At 38.3% G+C, this 17748-nt stretch overlaps 1 protein-coding gene across 1 annotated transcript in view; it reads left to right on the top strand.

The window, feature by feature from the left end:
- Positions 1-17748, top strand: part of COL25A1 (collagen type XXV alpha 1 chain) — a 321936-nt gene that overhangs the window by 268531 nt on the left and 35657 nt on the right. Inside the window, exons 18-22 of the mRNA XM_044428504.1 lie at positions 3594-3638; positions 12042-12104; positions 13462-13530; positions 14910-14954; positions 17101-17145. Coding sequence (XP_044284439.1) covers positions 3594-3638; positions 12042-12104; positions 13462-13530; positions 14910-14954; positions 17101-17145 — 267 coding nt within the window. The remainder of the gene's footprint in view (positions 1-3593; positions 3639-12041; positions 12105-13461; positions 13531-14909; positions 14955-17100; positions 17146-17748) is intronic.

Raw genomic sequence — 17748 nt, 5'->3', positions numbered from 1 at the left:
TATCACTTTTTATTATTACAAGATCCCTGAGATGAAACCATGTCCATTATTACAAATTTCACTATGAGCCCTACTAGCATAGCATTGGATCCAGATTTAGTCCTACTTTGGACATACTTAAGGCACAATCATAGACCCACTGAAATCAATGGAGCTTAGTCCATTGATTGCTGTGGGTTTATTCTGAGTCCAATATCTAAGACTCTATCCAACTCAGTATTCATTTTAAACTACTTAATACTAAATCATTCTATTGTCCCAACCGGCACAATATTATATTGCACAGTATTATTGCCCCAACTGACTTGTGGTTCTGTAGGATCTGAGACAGGGATTCCTCCCCTCAACGGATATGTTTTCCTTTATTAACTGGGTCTGGATGTGGGATTTCCTTCATGCAAAACATACATTCTACCACTGAGCTAACATACATTCAAAATATTTTTCTAATGAAGGCAAATGTAGAACAGAAATTTGAATATATCAGCAATCTCCATGAGTATATAAATTTGAGCTTTTTATTATTATTTGCTGCTTTGAAAACTTTATTTGGAGCCTTTAAACATTGCAGTGTAAAAATTAACAGTTTCCCTTTCAGTTTTACAGTTTCCTTCAACTTTAAGAGCTGACTAAAGAATGACAAATGATACCTCTTGTTATCACGTATACTGGATTTCAGTCTTCTTCATTTGACTTTGAAAAAACTAAGATGTCTTAAACATCCAGTCACAAAGGTCCCTAGAAACATGAGCATTTGAGTATGTATAGCTAGCATCCATGTATTACATATTACATCATTATTCACATATTATACTAGAAAAAAGAGACAGGATCAGCCTCTCTAATTATTCTCTTTCCAACTGTACCTTGTAATGACTTAAAAACTAAACTTTATACTACTGAGTTTATAATAAGATCTAAAAATAAAATAAACAATAACGGTGTGGTATAACCATCTTGCACTTTTGGAATAGACAATTTAAAAGAATGGATATATTCCCACTTCAATTGTTTAATTGAATTCTTTTATATACTAATTTTGGTCCATTTTATGTATCTTACAAATGAATGACTAAATGCTATAGAATATTTCCTAAATGTAGAGATATGTATTAAAATAATGTGAAATACCTGGCCATCCTGTTCCCACTGAAGCATCTACACTGTCCTGGAGGGACCGGGGGGCTGTAACTCATTGGTAACAGTAGAACATAGGATTTGCAGGTCGAGGTTCCCAGGCCCAATTCCTAGTATCTCTGTAGGACAAGGAAAGAGCAACCTGGGACAGCAGCTGCACTGCCAGTCACTGTCAATATTACTGAGCAAGATGAACCAATGGACTGATCACTACCAGGCATCTTCTTATATTCCTAGCACCATGCATGAAACCATACTGAACTGGCAACCTAATTTTTCATCACTTTTCTCTGTTGCTCATTAAAAAAAAAAGATAATATTCAATTTTGTTAATCACATGGTGAATACATTTCCTAATATAAGAGAGCCAGTGTGGTGTAGTGGTTAAGAGCATGGGACTGGGACTCGGGCGATCTGGGTTCTAGTCCCCGCTCAGCCATGGAGCCAACTGGGTGACTTTGGGCCAGCCACAGACTTTCAGCCCAACCTACCTCACAGGGTTGTTGTGGGGATATGATGGAGGAGGAGAATGATGTAACCTGCCTTGAGTCCTTTGTAGGAAAAAGGCAGGATATAAATCGAAAAATAAATAAATAAATAAATAAATAAATAAATAAATAAATAATATCCTTTTCCTCCTTGTGGAAAAGGTAGGTGCATCATATAAAAATGCACACAAGGCTGTAAAGCATTTAAGCATGCTAATCGTTTAAGATGAATTAACTATGAAACCATTAACATTGCTTATTTTGCATGGATGTTCTACAGCGTATTTTAAAAGATGTTTAGATCACATTCTGCACTGCTTTTTTATTGGTCAGGGAATAGCTATAAGAAATAAGGTATCAGTAGAATAGATCACACTCCATTACATTCATGATTGACCAGATGGATAAACCACAATGAATAATCCATAGCCATGCAGTCTAGTGTAATGCAGAGTTTTATGAGATGATAGCTTTGGGTGTTGATGTGTGATACCACATAAACAAAATAAATAGTTGTAGAGGGCACAATTCAGGGGGAATGTTTTCTCTGCGGGCTGCCTGGCAACAACAACAAAATCACAATTCTTGTGGAGCTCTTGGTGTACTATGGTCATCAGGTTTGTTTAGAATATAGTCCTATGCATGTTTATACAGAAATCAGGCCTACATTTTCCAGCATGCTGCATCTCCACTATGGGCGTGCTGGGAGCTGCAGGGCTTTTTCTGTCCAAACATACATAGGATCGCATCCTTAATCCTTATTAGATTCAAGGAGTAATGATCTGAATTTTACCTCAATTGTTTTTGCTTGGTTTTTTAATGGCCCATGTGTTCTAAGAAGGGGAATCCTGAACCTGGGAATTAATGCTGTTTTTTGTTTGTTTGTTTGTTTTTTGGTTTAGCTGGATGCATACATTTTTACTGTGCAAAACATTTTGCACAGAGTTTGGAAAGATTGAAGCATATCTCTTGACTTATTTACTGGTAGTAAAAGCTTTAAATTAAACTGTGCTCGTATTTTGTCCTCACCCTTTTAGCTTTTTCTATGTCCACCACTGGAATGCTGTTCCTTAAGATTTCTCTGAAATGAAATTTAGCTTCAATTGGTGCAAAATAGAGCTGCCAGGTTGCTGACGGGGACGGGGCGTTATGCTCACATGACTCCAGTCCTCCATCAGCTTCACTGGCTTCCCATTGAAGCCCGGGCCCAATTCTAGGTGTTGATTATGACCTACAAAGCCCTAAACGGCTTGGGTCCTGGCTACCTGAACGAGCGCTTACGTCCGTATATGCCCGACCGCCCTTTGAGATCTGCGGGAGAGTCCCTTCTCCGGGAACCCTCCATGAAAGAAATTAGGAGAGTAAGTACCCGGAGGAGGGCTTTCTCTGCGGTGGCGCCCAACCTATGGAATTCACTCCCCAAAGAGGTCCGCCTGGCACCGTCGTTACTGGTTTTTCGGCGCCAGGTAAAGACCTTTTTATTTAAACATCATTTCAATTGTTAAAACATATGATCTGGCCTGGGCAACTTCTTCTTCCTTCTCTTTCTCCTCCTATATTTTTATTTTATACTGAAAATTTTAATTTTGTATTTGTAAATCAATGTATTTTTTGTATTGTTATATTTAATGGTAATTTATTATGTACTATTGTATTTCAATGTATTTTATCATGTTGTAAGCCGCCCCGAGGTTTCGGCAAGGGGCAGCATAGAAATGTTAATAATAATAATAATAATAATAATAATAATAATAATAATATGAAAGATCCTATTATTGGGATCTAACTCATGGTGTAAAGATTTGTTCAAAAGTCCAAGGCTTGGTCCATGGAAGAATTCTAGGGAAAGGATAATTTGAACAGCTTCATGGAACTAATTACCAGAGTAACCTTATAATTCAATGTTTATTCAGTGTTCACCATGTGCCTAGTTTTGACTTATCTATGCTATATCATTTTACTTCGTAGGGTGAACCTGGGCTCCCTGGACTTCCTGGATTACCTGGGATTAAGGTAAATATACGGATATGATCTGTGTGAGATGGGTGTGATAAACACATGCATTTGATATGCCTTTGAAATGATTTATTCTTAAATTTAAGATTGTCAACACCTTATCACCCACACATGAATGAATGGATATGAAATGTCACTGGCAATACTAAAATGTATAACTTTTGTGTAGGATAAGGAGGGTTTGTGAAAGGGTTACTGAATACTGCCAGCACTTGCAGTCTTCAGTGGACCAGACTGGATGATATCCTTACTTGGATTGCTCCTCCATATTTGATAGGGAATGAGAGTGCATCCTATTTCTCTGCCCACCTGTTGCACCTGCTCAGACAGTGCTCCTGTGCTGCATCTGACACTATGAGAAGTCTGCATTTGGGCATGACATCTGAAAAGGAATGTGGGTATAAAATCCACTGTGTATAGGCCCAGATGACCCAATCAGTTCCCAGATTTTATTTGCAATACAGTGATTTGGATTGGATGGATGTGTGTGTGCATCCAGTCACATCAGACACAAGGCAGGCATGCCAGATGTATGAGAAAGGAAGAAGTTTCTCACTTCCCATTAGAAGCAGGGCAGTGATCTCCAAAGACCCTTATCTGATCCATAGCCATTCTTGACTTGGTTACTGATACAGTTAATTATGTGTCTGGAATAATTGCTTTATTTTTTAGATTTGGAGTGCAATCCTAATTTTTAAGTTTGGAGTGCAATTCATGTTTACATGGAAGCTAAGCCCCATTAAGTTCAATGGAGCTTACTCCCAGATAATTGCACATAGAAATTATCTTACCTGTTTAAGAGCTGAATAAGTAAACATCTGAAAGCCCTGGAGGTATGAGTTCATCACATCCAGCAAGAATGCTCTTAGTCTTGTGATATTACAGAAATGCATCCTAGTCATATTTATTCCCACCCTCCCCTGCCATCTGTGAAACACTATGTTATCAGCAGTTTTTTTCAGAAAAAAGCACAAATTCAGTCAGTTATGAAACCTTCTTAGATACACAAAAAACTTTTCTTGACCAACCATTGCTCTTCTGAAATGGTTAGAAATATAATAGGTGGCAGATGTGTTCCACTATTTCATTCAGGAAACCTGCAGACCACTCAAACATAGAATATTGACTCATCCATATGAAATCCCACAATGCCCTTTAAACAGAAGTCCCTTGTGCCTTGCAGCATGATGTGAATCAAAATGCTTGTGGGTTTAGTCTACAGTCCAATATCCCAGGAAGTGATATTCTATATATACTTATAATATATACACACCATTTAAAAATGTCTGGAAAGGAGGCAGTATAACCTCTTTCTCCTTGAGATTACCTCTTTTCTCCATGCATTCTGCCGTCTTAATAGCAGCTAGCCCTCCAGCACAAATCAACCCAGGGCACATATGGGAGAGGATGTGTAAGTTCCCAAACCATATTGGGATGGGAGGGGGGCAGATTTGCAATTTCAGGCAGAAATGTAAAACTGAAAATGGGACAAGCTGCATATACATGGGACTGGACTCTACATTATTTAACCATGTGGGTGAATGAGAATACTTGTGCGTGCCTGCAGATAAAAAGTGTGTTTTACTTTATAGACAAATATTATATAAACGACAGCTAGAGACAAGTTTTTGGTGAATTCAGTGCCTACTACCAAGCTGACAAAAATGTAAACCCTTTAGCTGTTTTTTTGAATATGTGGCATTATTTCACCATGTAAGCGACACAATATGCCAGGGGGCAAGCCTGGCTCAAATATTTTTAGAAACAAAATAAGACCCTGGGGTCCAGCTCAGCAGGTTCTTGGGGCTTATCAGCGTGCAAGTTCATGGACTGGCACTGAAGTAAATTCCTTCCAAGCACAACAAAAAGTTGTTGGGGCCCTAAAGCTGAATTCAGTTGGTGAGAGAGAAGAGGAGAGAATACGATCATGGGGCGATTCGTGAAGCCACTTGAAGTCTTCAACTGAACCATCAACGTGGTCCTTTTCAGTGGCTGGGAAGTGCACGGGCACTGTCAGCACCAGCAATTCACATGCATCAGCTGCAGTCACACAACATAACATGTATCCCATCAACCACTGCACTTGAAATTCAATTCCGGAGCGCATCACTCCTTACCAATGTCACCCCACTCTTTCTGATTGGCCCACACATAGACATGGGATGGCTAGAGTAGCTCCGGCCATTGCCACTCTTTTCAGAAGACTCTACAGTAGTTGCTACCATGGAAACTGTGATTCTGGTTTCAGACAACACAAGTCATGTTGGTGCAAAGAAACCATTTAACAAACTATTGTTTCCTATCATGGTTTCTAAAGACCAAATTTATCATGACTGGGTTCAGACAACATGAAAGACCAGCAATGGTAAAAATCAGCATAGTTTGTTTAGTTGTTTGAACCCAGCCATTAACTTTAACAAAACACCAAAAGGTTGTTGCTTTCAGTCTTAGCTATTTAAGAATAAGCTTCTTCTGGTGTTAAGACCCAGAACAAAAATGGGTCTCTTTTTGTTTTTCCTCTCCTCTGCATTGCAGAGGCATCATTATGCCTCACTGAAATGGAACTTCTTGTTTACTTTGTTTCACACCCCATTAACAAGACTAATCTGGATAGAATCCCATTAGCTTTCTGTTATCTTAGTGGAGTAGATGATGACAATGCAAAACTGAAAAGGAGATGTGTCCATAGAATATACTTGATTACTTGTGTAAAAGAATTTTCATAGTTTATATATTTTCTTCTTTGATAAACCGGAAATGAGGGTTAGGGGGAAGAGAAGGCAGAGTGACAATGTTAAGGCAACCACTTTGTTCTGGTGATGGCTATGAAGTTCTTCTGGTTGACAAAATGAATAATTGTTTCCAGATATTAAGGTTATGTCTGGGATGACTAAATATATTTTTGCCCTTTATGTAATCATCTCCACCTTTTTTTAAAATTAAGCTATTTATTTGGAGTGCTGGAGCTTACCATTGTGTTTGGAAAAGACATGAAATCCTGTTCCATTTATACATATTAGACCTAAGCAGGTGATCTAAGAATCATGCAATTTATTCTGTAATGTAGGAAAATGTAAAGAGAGGGTACAATGATAGAATAGCAAATCTATTCTCTAGAGTTTGGATTAGGGTTAGAATGTAGGTTTGTTCCAAAATGTTCCAAATGCAGGCTTAAAGCCGAAAGGCTGGTTTCCTACAAACACAGTCACCTACACCCTTGCTAAAGTAAGTGTTGAACTCTGTTGGTGGTAGATTTATACAGGGGTCCCATGAGGACCTTTGTAGATTATTTTATTTTCATTTGTTATACTATAGCTTTACAATGTTGCTCAAGGGCTCTAACAATCATAAAATCATAAAATGTACATAATATGTAATATTGGACATAACCACATCAACTGAAGCACATCAGTTAAACATGTTTAGCTCAGCCAAAAATATTAAAAACAGCACCCCTCAAAAATAAACAGTTTAGCAGTTTAAATATTGCTTGAATAAAAAGGTCTTTCCCTGCCAGAATGCACAAATAAGCTATTTAGGGGGTTGTTCACAGGGATTACTTCTAAACCAAGATGTATGCCTGGTAGTATTGTCCTATCTTTGAAAAGGAGTTTGGATTGCATTGTGATGACTTGAAAAATAATGGAGGAGGAGGAGGAGGAGGAGGAGGAGGAGGAAGAAGAAGAAGAAGAGGAAGAGGAAGAGGAAGAGGAAGAGGAAGAAGAAGAATTTTACTGAAAATGATAAAGAATGGATAGATTTTTGGTAAATAAAATAGGGAAGGGAATATTCTGACTTCTGTTTATTTAAAAATATTAAATAGACTTCCTCATGCATGCAAAATATTATTATATATAACATTCATGTCACTGATTTTGAACATTAAACCATGGGTTGAAAGTTCTTGGAGTTCTTGAGAGCATTTGCAGTTCTACTGTCACTGCATATTAGTTCTGTTTCACACTGAGACACATATAGAGTCTTGTGGGAGTATTCACTCTTCCATTTGACTTTCCCCCACTTTATTGGATATTTGTTGTTCCCTAAAATATTAGCCCTCAATATTTCTTGTATTGTGTTTGCATTTGGGTTCCATACATTATTACTAATGAACCTATGAAACAGAAAATTTTCTGCAGAAAAATAAAGCACTGAAAATTTCCAGGAAATGTTCCACCCTTCATCAATGTATGTATGTATGTATGTCAGTTTATCTATGTGCATATTATACAATTCTTTTATTTTTCATTGCCTAATTTATGAGAGCTATAATTGAATACATGTTTCACCCCATTTTATTTACTCCTCATTCTTTAGCTCCTCGCTTGCTTTTGAAGTTTATCGATTCTTATACTGTTTTTTCACTCCTATGTCTATGAACAATGATAATTTTTCCAAATACACTTTTTTTAGCTATTCAGGAAATGCCTTTGGCTTCATACATTGGAAATGTCTTTTTGACCAGCAAATTCATGTTATAAGGTGGTGTAGAGGGCAAGCTGACATTTTCATTCTTTTCACTATATAGTTACACTTGATCAACAACTGTGTCCATTCATAACAATGAGGAGAATTATATAAATGAAGTGCAAGATGTGTTTTTCATTCCATATTATTTTGTGCTAATTGTCAGTTTCATCTTGAGAGGTACAGCATACTTAACAGCCAACTGATATTGGTTGACTTAAATTAAGGCAATAAGGAAGCAAACTTAGGCACACTTGCCTGAGAAACACGCATATACTTCATTACCATTTTAGGACCTTTTTCTCCACTGGTGCTTTTTTACATAACTAATATTTGCTTAGCATTTAGTGTGACTTTCACCTGCAGGATTTTATGGATTGATATTTACAATTTTTCAGCCACCTTTCCAACCCAAAGGTTGCTCAGCATGATTCAATTCATTATACAAGATCTAAACTATACAAATCAGGAATTGATTCAGGCTCTCAGTTGATGCTATTGGTCATCTGTTTCCTGGTGTCACTCCCATCTCCATGATGTCTGTCATGCAGTTCATTAGTCCTGTATTGCTTCTTTTTTCCTGCATTCACTTATTCATTCACTTTGATTTTTTTCCACTGAAGCCCAGTGTTTTTGGAAGAATTTAGCTAAATTATTCTCTTCTAACCTCCACTTTCATGCTGTCCATCTCTCTATGCCCCCCACTCTCTAATGCACACACACCAAGTACCCTACCTTGTCTATGTAGATTGTTACCCATATTCTGTAAACTATATGATTTACAGATAATGTGTAAACTGACCTTTAGAAAAGCAACAGCCTTTATTTGAGATGGATGAATGAATTATATCCACCCACACCTAACATATGGAAAGTCACTTGTTAATGAGTCACCAGGTGGTCAGTATGCCTGTATAGCTTGATCTCCATCAATCGGATAGTAGAGGGCATTCTTCCTTGCTTCTTGTTTCTCATTTGCACTCTTGCAAATAGTTGAAAGTGGTTCAACTAGAGTGGACCTAATTTTAGATATGAACTTAATAGTTTTATGGGAATTGGGGGGCTGTAGGTACCTACAGCTATTGTGAACCACATACCTTGCATGCAACAATCACTGGCAGTCAGTCATCCCATGGCAGGCCCATGCCTTTCCAGCTGACCAAGGGTAACATGGCATGCTAGCAGCTGTAGGTCAATTTATATATAGCTCTGTGTATATGCATGTGTATAAACAAATAGCTTATCAGACAATCCTATTTTTTTAAAAAAAAGAAATGCCACGTGGAGTTTCATATTTTAAACTCACTTAAATGATACTACTATCATGACTGCAGAAATCAAATGGAGTTTGATCCTGCTGCCTTGGCACTACAGACTTTTAGCTGGAAATAAGCCCCATTTTCCTGCAGTAGAAGTTGGTACATATTTAAACTAGAAATAAGGGAAAGAGCATCTATGTAACCATGTATATATCCAGCTGACTGCCCTGCCTATAAAATGCTCTTGGAAAATAAGAAGGATGCTGAGGTGAGTCCAGGTGGACTGGGTCTATTTCCTCCTGCCCCATCCCCTCCACACACTTGCGGGGGGGGGGGGTTATGTGATAGGTAAGCTGGGCTGCACAGTATAGCTTTCAACCCCAAGGCCATGCAAGCACATGGTGGGCACATCGTGAGCAGAGCTGGGGTCAGACTAGGTGGCCCAGAAGGCCCCTTCTGACTCACTCTGTTTCTATGTTTCTATTACTTGCCAAAGCAAAGGTGAAGGTGATGACCTATAAAGCCCTAAACAGCTTGGGTTCTGGGTACCTGAAGGAGCGCCTTCTTCCCTATGTGCCCTCCCGTCCCTTGAGAGCCGAAGGAGAGGTCCTTCTTGGGGAGCCCTCCTTGAAGGAAATTAGGAGAGTGGCTACCTGGAGAAGAGCCTTCTCTGTGGTGGCGCCCCATCTATGGAATATGCTCCCCAGAGAGGTTCACCTGGCACCGATGCTTTATTATTTTCAGTATCAGGTGAAAACCTTTTTATTTTCCTATTATTGTAATGTTTGGTTTGTTTTAACTGGGGCTTTTGATTTGCTGGATGCTGCATTTGTTTTTGCAATTTTATTGTTCCTTATTGTCAGCTGTTCCGAGACATCAGTGGTGGACGGGATACAAAAGTTTTTTAAAAATAAATAATATCATATAAATGCAATAGAGGTAAAGAAGTAAAGCAAGGTCTTCCCTATATTTAAGGCTGCATTGCTAGAGATACTTACTAGGAAGTAAATCTTATTGAAGACATTGTTCCATAAGTAAAGGAAGATACAATGCATTGTTGACATGTTTATTCTTAATTCTGTATTCCAAGGCAGATTAAAAATAAGCTATGTCCTTCTGTTTGCAAGCAACCAACCTGAATTTTCCTCTATCAATAGATAATGTTGACCAAACTACCAATCCATTAGATTAAACTTTTCACCTGTAGTTTTCACATTACTGGATTCATGGGACTAATTTCAGAAGTGATCTCATGAATGCAAAATACTGCATCAGAATTGGTCCTTATAAAAGAAATTATCAGAAGAGAAGAACTATTTAATCTAAAACTTTTACATGCAAGTGGGAGGAGACAAACCTACAAATAAGCAGTGAATGGAAGGAACTATGGCTTTACCTGACCTTCACACTGAACAGAAATGAGGGTTCCTTGTAAATTTCCTTTACAAAATAGAAATGAGGGTTGCTTCTGACTTGAGTTCCTCAAGTATCACCCCCTCCATGTGAACTGCCTGAGATCCCTGTGCCGCTTCTATGACCATTCTCTGTGTCCCTCTTGCCATTGGATATCCATCAGCCTTCCACCCCAGGGAGGTACTTACTGCTTCTCAATAAAGAACAAAAATGGTTTTGTTTCAGCAAGCTTTTCTGTGGCACTGCTTTTAATTTAGGAGAAGCACCCTACACTACTGATAATACAACTAGAACAAAGGATTCCAGAAATAAATCAGTGCCATCGAATAGGGCAGATCAGTGATACTCCCAAAATGAAACTTTGCTGACCTCTTGCATCCTGGAAATGGGTGTTTCCCCTAATTTCCAGGATTATTTTAGAAAGAGCCATTTCCTGCAGCTCTAGCAGTCCATTTGTTTTGCTCGAGAGAAGAGCGGAGGCACCGCAGCCATGCAAGATGCTGTGCAAGGAACTGATCACTACAGCTGCTTTTTAGCTGTGTTTTATATCTGGGTTTTTAAAGACTATTTAAGGATGATTTAATTGTTCACTGTTTTATTGACTATTTCTGCAGAAGGGGAGAACTGAAGCACTAAAAATCAATATGTTCTTTAGAACAAAGATAAACAGTAGTTAATCCTTTTGGTGACCTCTCTGGTAATCCATCTGCATATTACTCTTCCTTTTCAGTTAGTTTATTCATTTATTAATGGAACTGCTTAAAGTTAAGTGTATTGTGTCTGAATCTCAGATTCTGATCCAGCACCTCTGTGGTAACGTCAAAAGCATTTTTAATCCTATAACCAACTTCGTTTTGTAATTAAATGGGTGCAAAGGTTGAAGATTTTGTAATTTATGAAAGACCTGTAAGCAGAACCACTTAATTCACCTTTTCCACTGAATCCATCATATTAGTCTTGCCTTTGCAAATTTTTCATAAACTGTAACATAATCCAGGATGCATAACATGCATTAATTCCATGAAAAACAAGATGTAAGAACTTCCAGTTCATTTGCTTTTCTTAAACTCAATGAAGCTTTTCTTTGAGAACTCTATGCTGATGGGAATCAAGCTTGATTAATTGTAGCTGTCCATAGCAGTTGGATTGCAGCTAAAAAGCCGTGGGTGACTAGGGGAAATATAATTAGAAGTAAAGCTACTTTTACTGTAATTGTTCACAGTTAAATTAACAAAGATCTAATGTGCTCATTTTTTCAAAGGGTGAACCAGGTTTCATAGGTCCACAGGGAGAACCTGGATTACCAGGATTGCCAGGAACAAAGGTATGCTTTACATTTTTTCCTTATTGCATGTGGCTTATTTCATAACAAATTAATTCAAAACCTAATCCTTAGCCCAGACTGAAACACGTTCACCCACCCATCCGTTAAAGTCAAATTGAACTTATGTGGGAGTAGGAATCATAACCAGAATGAGAGAATTATCAGAACACACCCTAATTTAAAATGTCAAGTTATTTTAAAAGTGTGGAACCTAAGAATTAATTATGTTCTTACAGCTCTAGTTTCCTCCACATAGTTAAAAGTCGCTAAATCAGGGCTAATTTATGCTAGCTTTCTCACCTTAACTTCAGTTTGCCAGTTATATCTTAGGGCAGTAGTGCCTAAGGAAATAATGTTTTTTCTTTACTTTGTGTCTGTTCTTTGATGACTGAAAGGAACTAAATTAAGTGAATAAAGTGTTTCTTTAAAAAAAATAATGACAGCTGCAGGGGAAACCAATGGAAACTTCACTCCAGGACAAATTACAGCTTCAGGGGGTTAATATTTCTTGGAATCATGTTGGGAAAGAATTAAATTTGGCCTCCGTACCCCATGTAGTCCCTCCGTTGCATGGCCCCCCGATGGCCACCACTTACATTTTTAAAGCATACATGTTAATTCGTGCAATTAATAGCACATCTCATTTTGCCCTAAGATCTGTGTGCATTATTATAAATACAACCTAAGATGTTATTCTAAACCTGATTGAATAAGTGACCGAAGAACTATCTTAGTTCAGTTAGTACATGATACACTTGGATTTAGAAATTCTGCATTCCATTTTCCCTTCATTTCTAAACTTTCAAGATGTTGAGCGGTCACTGGTTGCAGTAAGTATGCTAACAGTAAGATATTAGCAGTTAGTTGGCCCATGTGTGAGTAGAATGCTGAACTAGAAGGACCTTGGTCTGATCCAGCATTGATATTATATTGTTTAACATATTTTGAGCTGTAAGAAGAATCTAAATTTGTCCAGCACATTTACCAATCACTGTAGGACAATTTCCTATCTTCTGGTTATTGGAAAGTGTTATGCAGATCTAGGAAGCTGTAAAATGCCACTGACCTGAAATGCTTCTCTAATTTCTTTTTTCTTTTCTGTGTTTTATACACATATTTAACCTATTGTGTTTCATGACAGCTTAATACTGACCAGTTAGATGAAATAGCGGAAAGCATCCACTTCTGGAACGTAATTTATTTGTCCAGAGAACAGTTTGCCACTGTATTTTGCTGATCAGTTGTCAGCTTGAAATATGTTCTGATGTTAATTCTCTTTCATTTTTCATAAAACAGCTTGGCACCACACCAGGCATTCTGTAAAGTTTCTGTGCGTGTGTGTTGTGATTTTTGGCAGGGTGAAAGGGGAGAAGCAGGGACTCCTGGGAAAGGTGAGCGAGGTGAGCCAGGAGCTCCAGGGCCAAAGGTCAGTCTGGTTTAATTTTGAAAATATTCAGCATGCATTTTGGAGCTTTGTATTTTTATTGTGTGTGTGTTTAAAAGAAAACCTGTCAGTGGAGATTTTAGAAAGCTAAAAAGATTGAGAAGGCTAAAAAAGTGTGATTTAGGGTGCATTCCTGAAATGATTTAACTTGATATCAGTCCTGTTAAGGTGTGGTGTGGTCTGCTCAGAAACCCTTTATGTAAACTGAAATATCTAGTATTAAAACCAAACCTGCAACCATGTGTACAGTTTCTTATTCTTAATTGTCATATTGAAATAAATGGGCCATATCTAAGTATCAGACTTAAGGTTTTGGCTACTGCAGTATTTCAAGTACAGCAAAATCAGCTTTAGGGTAGGAGAAGGGAATTATTCTTAGATTTATGTAAGTCTATAGGACAATTCAAGTGAAGAACTAGGTTTGCAGTAGTTACTTGTACATGATACTTTCCTACCCTTGATCTGGCATATGTGGGCAATTTTATTTGGAATCGGATCCATCTGCAGTGTAATCCAAAATACATTTGCAATGGGATGCCAGATGGCAAATCCTATGTATAGCAATGAATACACACCAATATTTTCCAAATAATTCAAACTTGGGTGGGGGTATTTGAATTTCTTTGGGAATGGAAGCTGAAAATGTGGCAAATGTGGAATCATACTGTACAGAAGTATGGGAAACAAGCAAAAAGAGTTGCAGTCATTACTTTTTCATTAGAGTTAGCATCATTACTGTTAGATGCATTCACTATTTTTTCACAGCCCTGTTAATGAACTTCTCGAATACTGTGTGCTCAGTGGTTCTGCTCTTTCTGATGATGCATTTATTAGTTCATTCACATAAAAAGGCAGGAGAGAATAGAAAAAATTAAAGTCGGTGCTGAAAAAACCCAGTGAATTATAGCTGTGTTTGGGTTTAAGCAGAGAAGTATTTGTACTTAGAACTAAGACTGCATGCATTTTTCCCCACAACTAGTACTTGGCAATACTGCATCATGATCTAACATGATCTCTGGGGGAAGGGCGGTGTTCAGGGAATATAGGAAGTTGCATGGGAATTGTCTGATGCATAAACTGAGGAGTTTACATGGAGGGTCCAAATCATCTTCAAGAATACTTTTTAATCCTTTAAAATTTCCTTTCAGGCTGTTCTAGTAAACAAACAATTGTAACCTCTATCTATTAATATTAAATCATTCGGTATCCTTGTAGGTCATTAATCCTATCATATAGAAGCATAATAGCAATTGTTTTAATATAGTGTTTCTACTGCACTTTTAACTACTGGTGGGAAATACTAATTCCTTTTACTTCACTCTCTCTTTGCTCCGTCCTCTCCTCTGCTGTCCATCATGCAGGGAAGGTCAGGAGAGTCTGGCACTAGAGGCCCAAAGGGGTCAAAGGTCAGTAGTAAGCAAATTTTGCTTTTATGGATTTTAATGTGCTGCAGAGATTTTTTTTTTATCCAGTGAATTTGTTTGTTTTTATATGTGTTTATGCTGCCTATCAGCCAAATAGTTACCAGATGATTTACATTAAAATAACAATAAAACAGTACCCAATTACACATCCATGAGCACAAAAGACCAGCCCCTAAAAGAAGTAGAGCCTAAAGCATCTTGCCTGTCACCAGTAAGTAGACACCAGGCAAGCCTTTCTGGGGAAGGAGTCCTTCACACAGCTAGAGAGGTTTCCTTGTAATCATTCCTTGTTTCACATCAGATGCAGGAAAGCTTCCACTGACTTCGCAGTACACAGGCAGGTTGATGGGAAATAAAGATCCCTCTAGGTATGTGAAGTCCAAGCAATGTAGGCTTTACAGGTACGTTGTAGAGCATTGAATTATATTTAGAAGTGATCCAGTAGTAAGTCCAGTTCTTTAAGCATGGCAGTAAGGTGATCTCAGGGTTTAACTCCTGTTAATTCAGCACAGACACTCTAGTAATAACACTATTGAGGTGCATGTTTATTGGCCCTCATCTAGCTCAGCACAGATTCCAGGCACTAGTCCAGCACTTCTACTGTCTCACCTGCCTTAGGACTTCTAAGCACGAGAGGTTCAACCCAACACTGTCTGGAGGCTTCTTCTGTTTTTGTAGCAGAGAAAAAAGTAACCTTTACTTGGGGCTTTTTCTGGGGGGTTTTCTGCCTTTCTATAGATTCTGTTAGCCAACCATATATCAGTGCTGTGATATGATTGCAGTATAGTAGACTTTCCTCTTTTCACGAGGCATTTGCTCCAGTTGGTCCCAATTTGACAGGATAAAAGACCCACAAACTCCTGTGATTGAGGCATCATGAGCACACAATAAATACCTCATATAGAGAAGCCCTTAGAACAAGAAAAACATCAGAGTTAGGTGTAATCTGCATGAAAAAGAAAGAAAAATCAAATGCCCAGATATAAGATGGAGATGCCTAGGTCTGTAATCAAACTGAATATGAATCAACAGTGTGATGTGGCTGCACATTATTTTAGGTTGCATCTATAGAAATGTAGTTTTAAAATCATGGAAAGTGACAGTTGGACTCTATTCTAAACTGCTCAGATCCCACCTCTCATACTGTGTCCAGTTCCAGGCATCCCAGTCCAAGATTCAGATAATTCCAAGCTATTTCAGAGAAGGGCAATGAAGACGATTTAAAAGTCTGAACACTAATTGCTATGAAGACCAGTTGAACGAACTGGGTACAATATTTCTAGCTTTGAAAAGAATAAGATAAGAAGGACATATGATAGTGCTTTTCAAGTATCTAGATGGCTGTCACACAGAAATGATCAAAATCCCATTTTGTGTCAACCAGGACTACAGGACATGAAATTATAGGCTTGAGTTACAGGAAGGCAGATTTTGATTAAAAATCCGGAAAAACTTCCTAGGAGACAGACAATGGAACCAATTGCCTGGGGAGATGGTGGGCTCTCTTGCAAGGGTGTTGTCCAAGCAAAGACTGGACAGCCATCCATCAAGGATGCTTAAATACAGATTCCTGAATTGAACTGAGGATTGAACATGATGGCCTAAATGGGCCTTCCAGTTCTATGGTTTTGTGTCTCATTTAGCCTCTTCCTTGCACCTTTTTTTCTGGTGACATGTTGTCTGTCTCGCTCCATCGTATCACTTTCTCACTTCTCTGCTTTTCTCTTTTTCACCCTCTCTGGCACACCTACTCCCTACCTGCTCTCTGTATGTACATCTCTCTTCCCTTCCAGAGGATTGCACTGCCTGGAGAAAATGTTCCATCCCAATACAATGCAATGTGTGTTCTTCTACTGCCAAAAAGAGAAAGTTATGATTGTCCCTCATATTCATTCCTGACTTTCACACACCCTTTCAGGTGTGAAGATCTGAGCTGACAATGGGAGTCCTAAAGGGTGTCCAGTCTTTGGCCTGTACTAATGGCTTTTGCATATTCAGTGGACTTATATCTACCCATACTTCTAGATAGACTCATGGTGCTTTTCTCTTTGTCTTTTCTTTAAATATGAAAACGTTAATGAGGAAACCTCAGATATTTAGCTATATTAACCAATATGATTTTTACCAGGGTGATCCTGGAGACAAAGGCGATTTGGGGACAATGGGGCCAAGGGTAAGTGACCATCACTTGCTTCGCTGTTGCATTTTGCCTTTCTCTGTAGCATGCAAGGTAGCTCACTTAAGCTAGAAAGAGGTAGCACCAGGGCCTGGCACATTGCAGACCTGGGATGGACCTCCCACACTTGCTATTTCATTTAAAAAAACATTCATGTATTGCTAATTGTGCAGATGGGGTCAATATTTTGGTTCTATAATCTAGACTGGGGAAGGGGGCATTTTCAGATCTGAGGACCCCATTCCTTTCTAAGGAACCTTTCAGAGATCACATACCAGTGGTAGGTCAGTCAAAGTTATAATGAGCACATATAAAATCCATTTCCATTTATACCCCACCTTGAGCACCATTTCTTTGATAGAAAAGCAGAGTACAAATCCAATCAATCAATTACTGGTGCATGTTCATTCACATGTCAATCACAAATCAAAAGATATAAGCTTGTTGCTCAGAGTTACATATGATTCAAAAATGGTGGAAATGGGGAAAAAGGTGTCAAGATTTGCAGTAATCCTTCATATCTGCATTAAAAACTTGGAGTTAGTTACCATTTCTACAAAGAGATAGAATTATCCTGACTGAAACCATACTGGAATAGGC

This window comes from Varanus komodoensis, unplaced genomic scaffold, assembly GCF_004798865.1.
Source record: "Varanus komodoensis strain SLA01 unplaced genomic scaffold, ASM479886v1 scaffold2, whole genome shotgun sequence".
Taxonomy (NCBI): Eukaryota; Metazoa; Chordata; class Lepidosauria; order Squamata; family Varanidae; genus Varanus; species Varanus komodoensis.
Note: the sequence above shows the minus strand (reverse complement) of the source record. Positions and strands in the feature narration are given on the sequence as shown.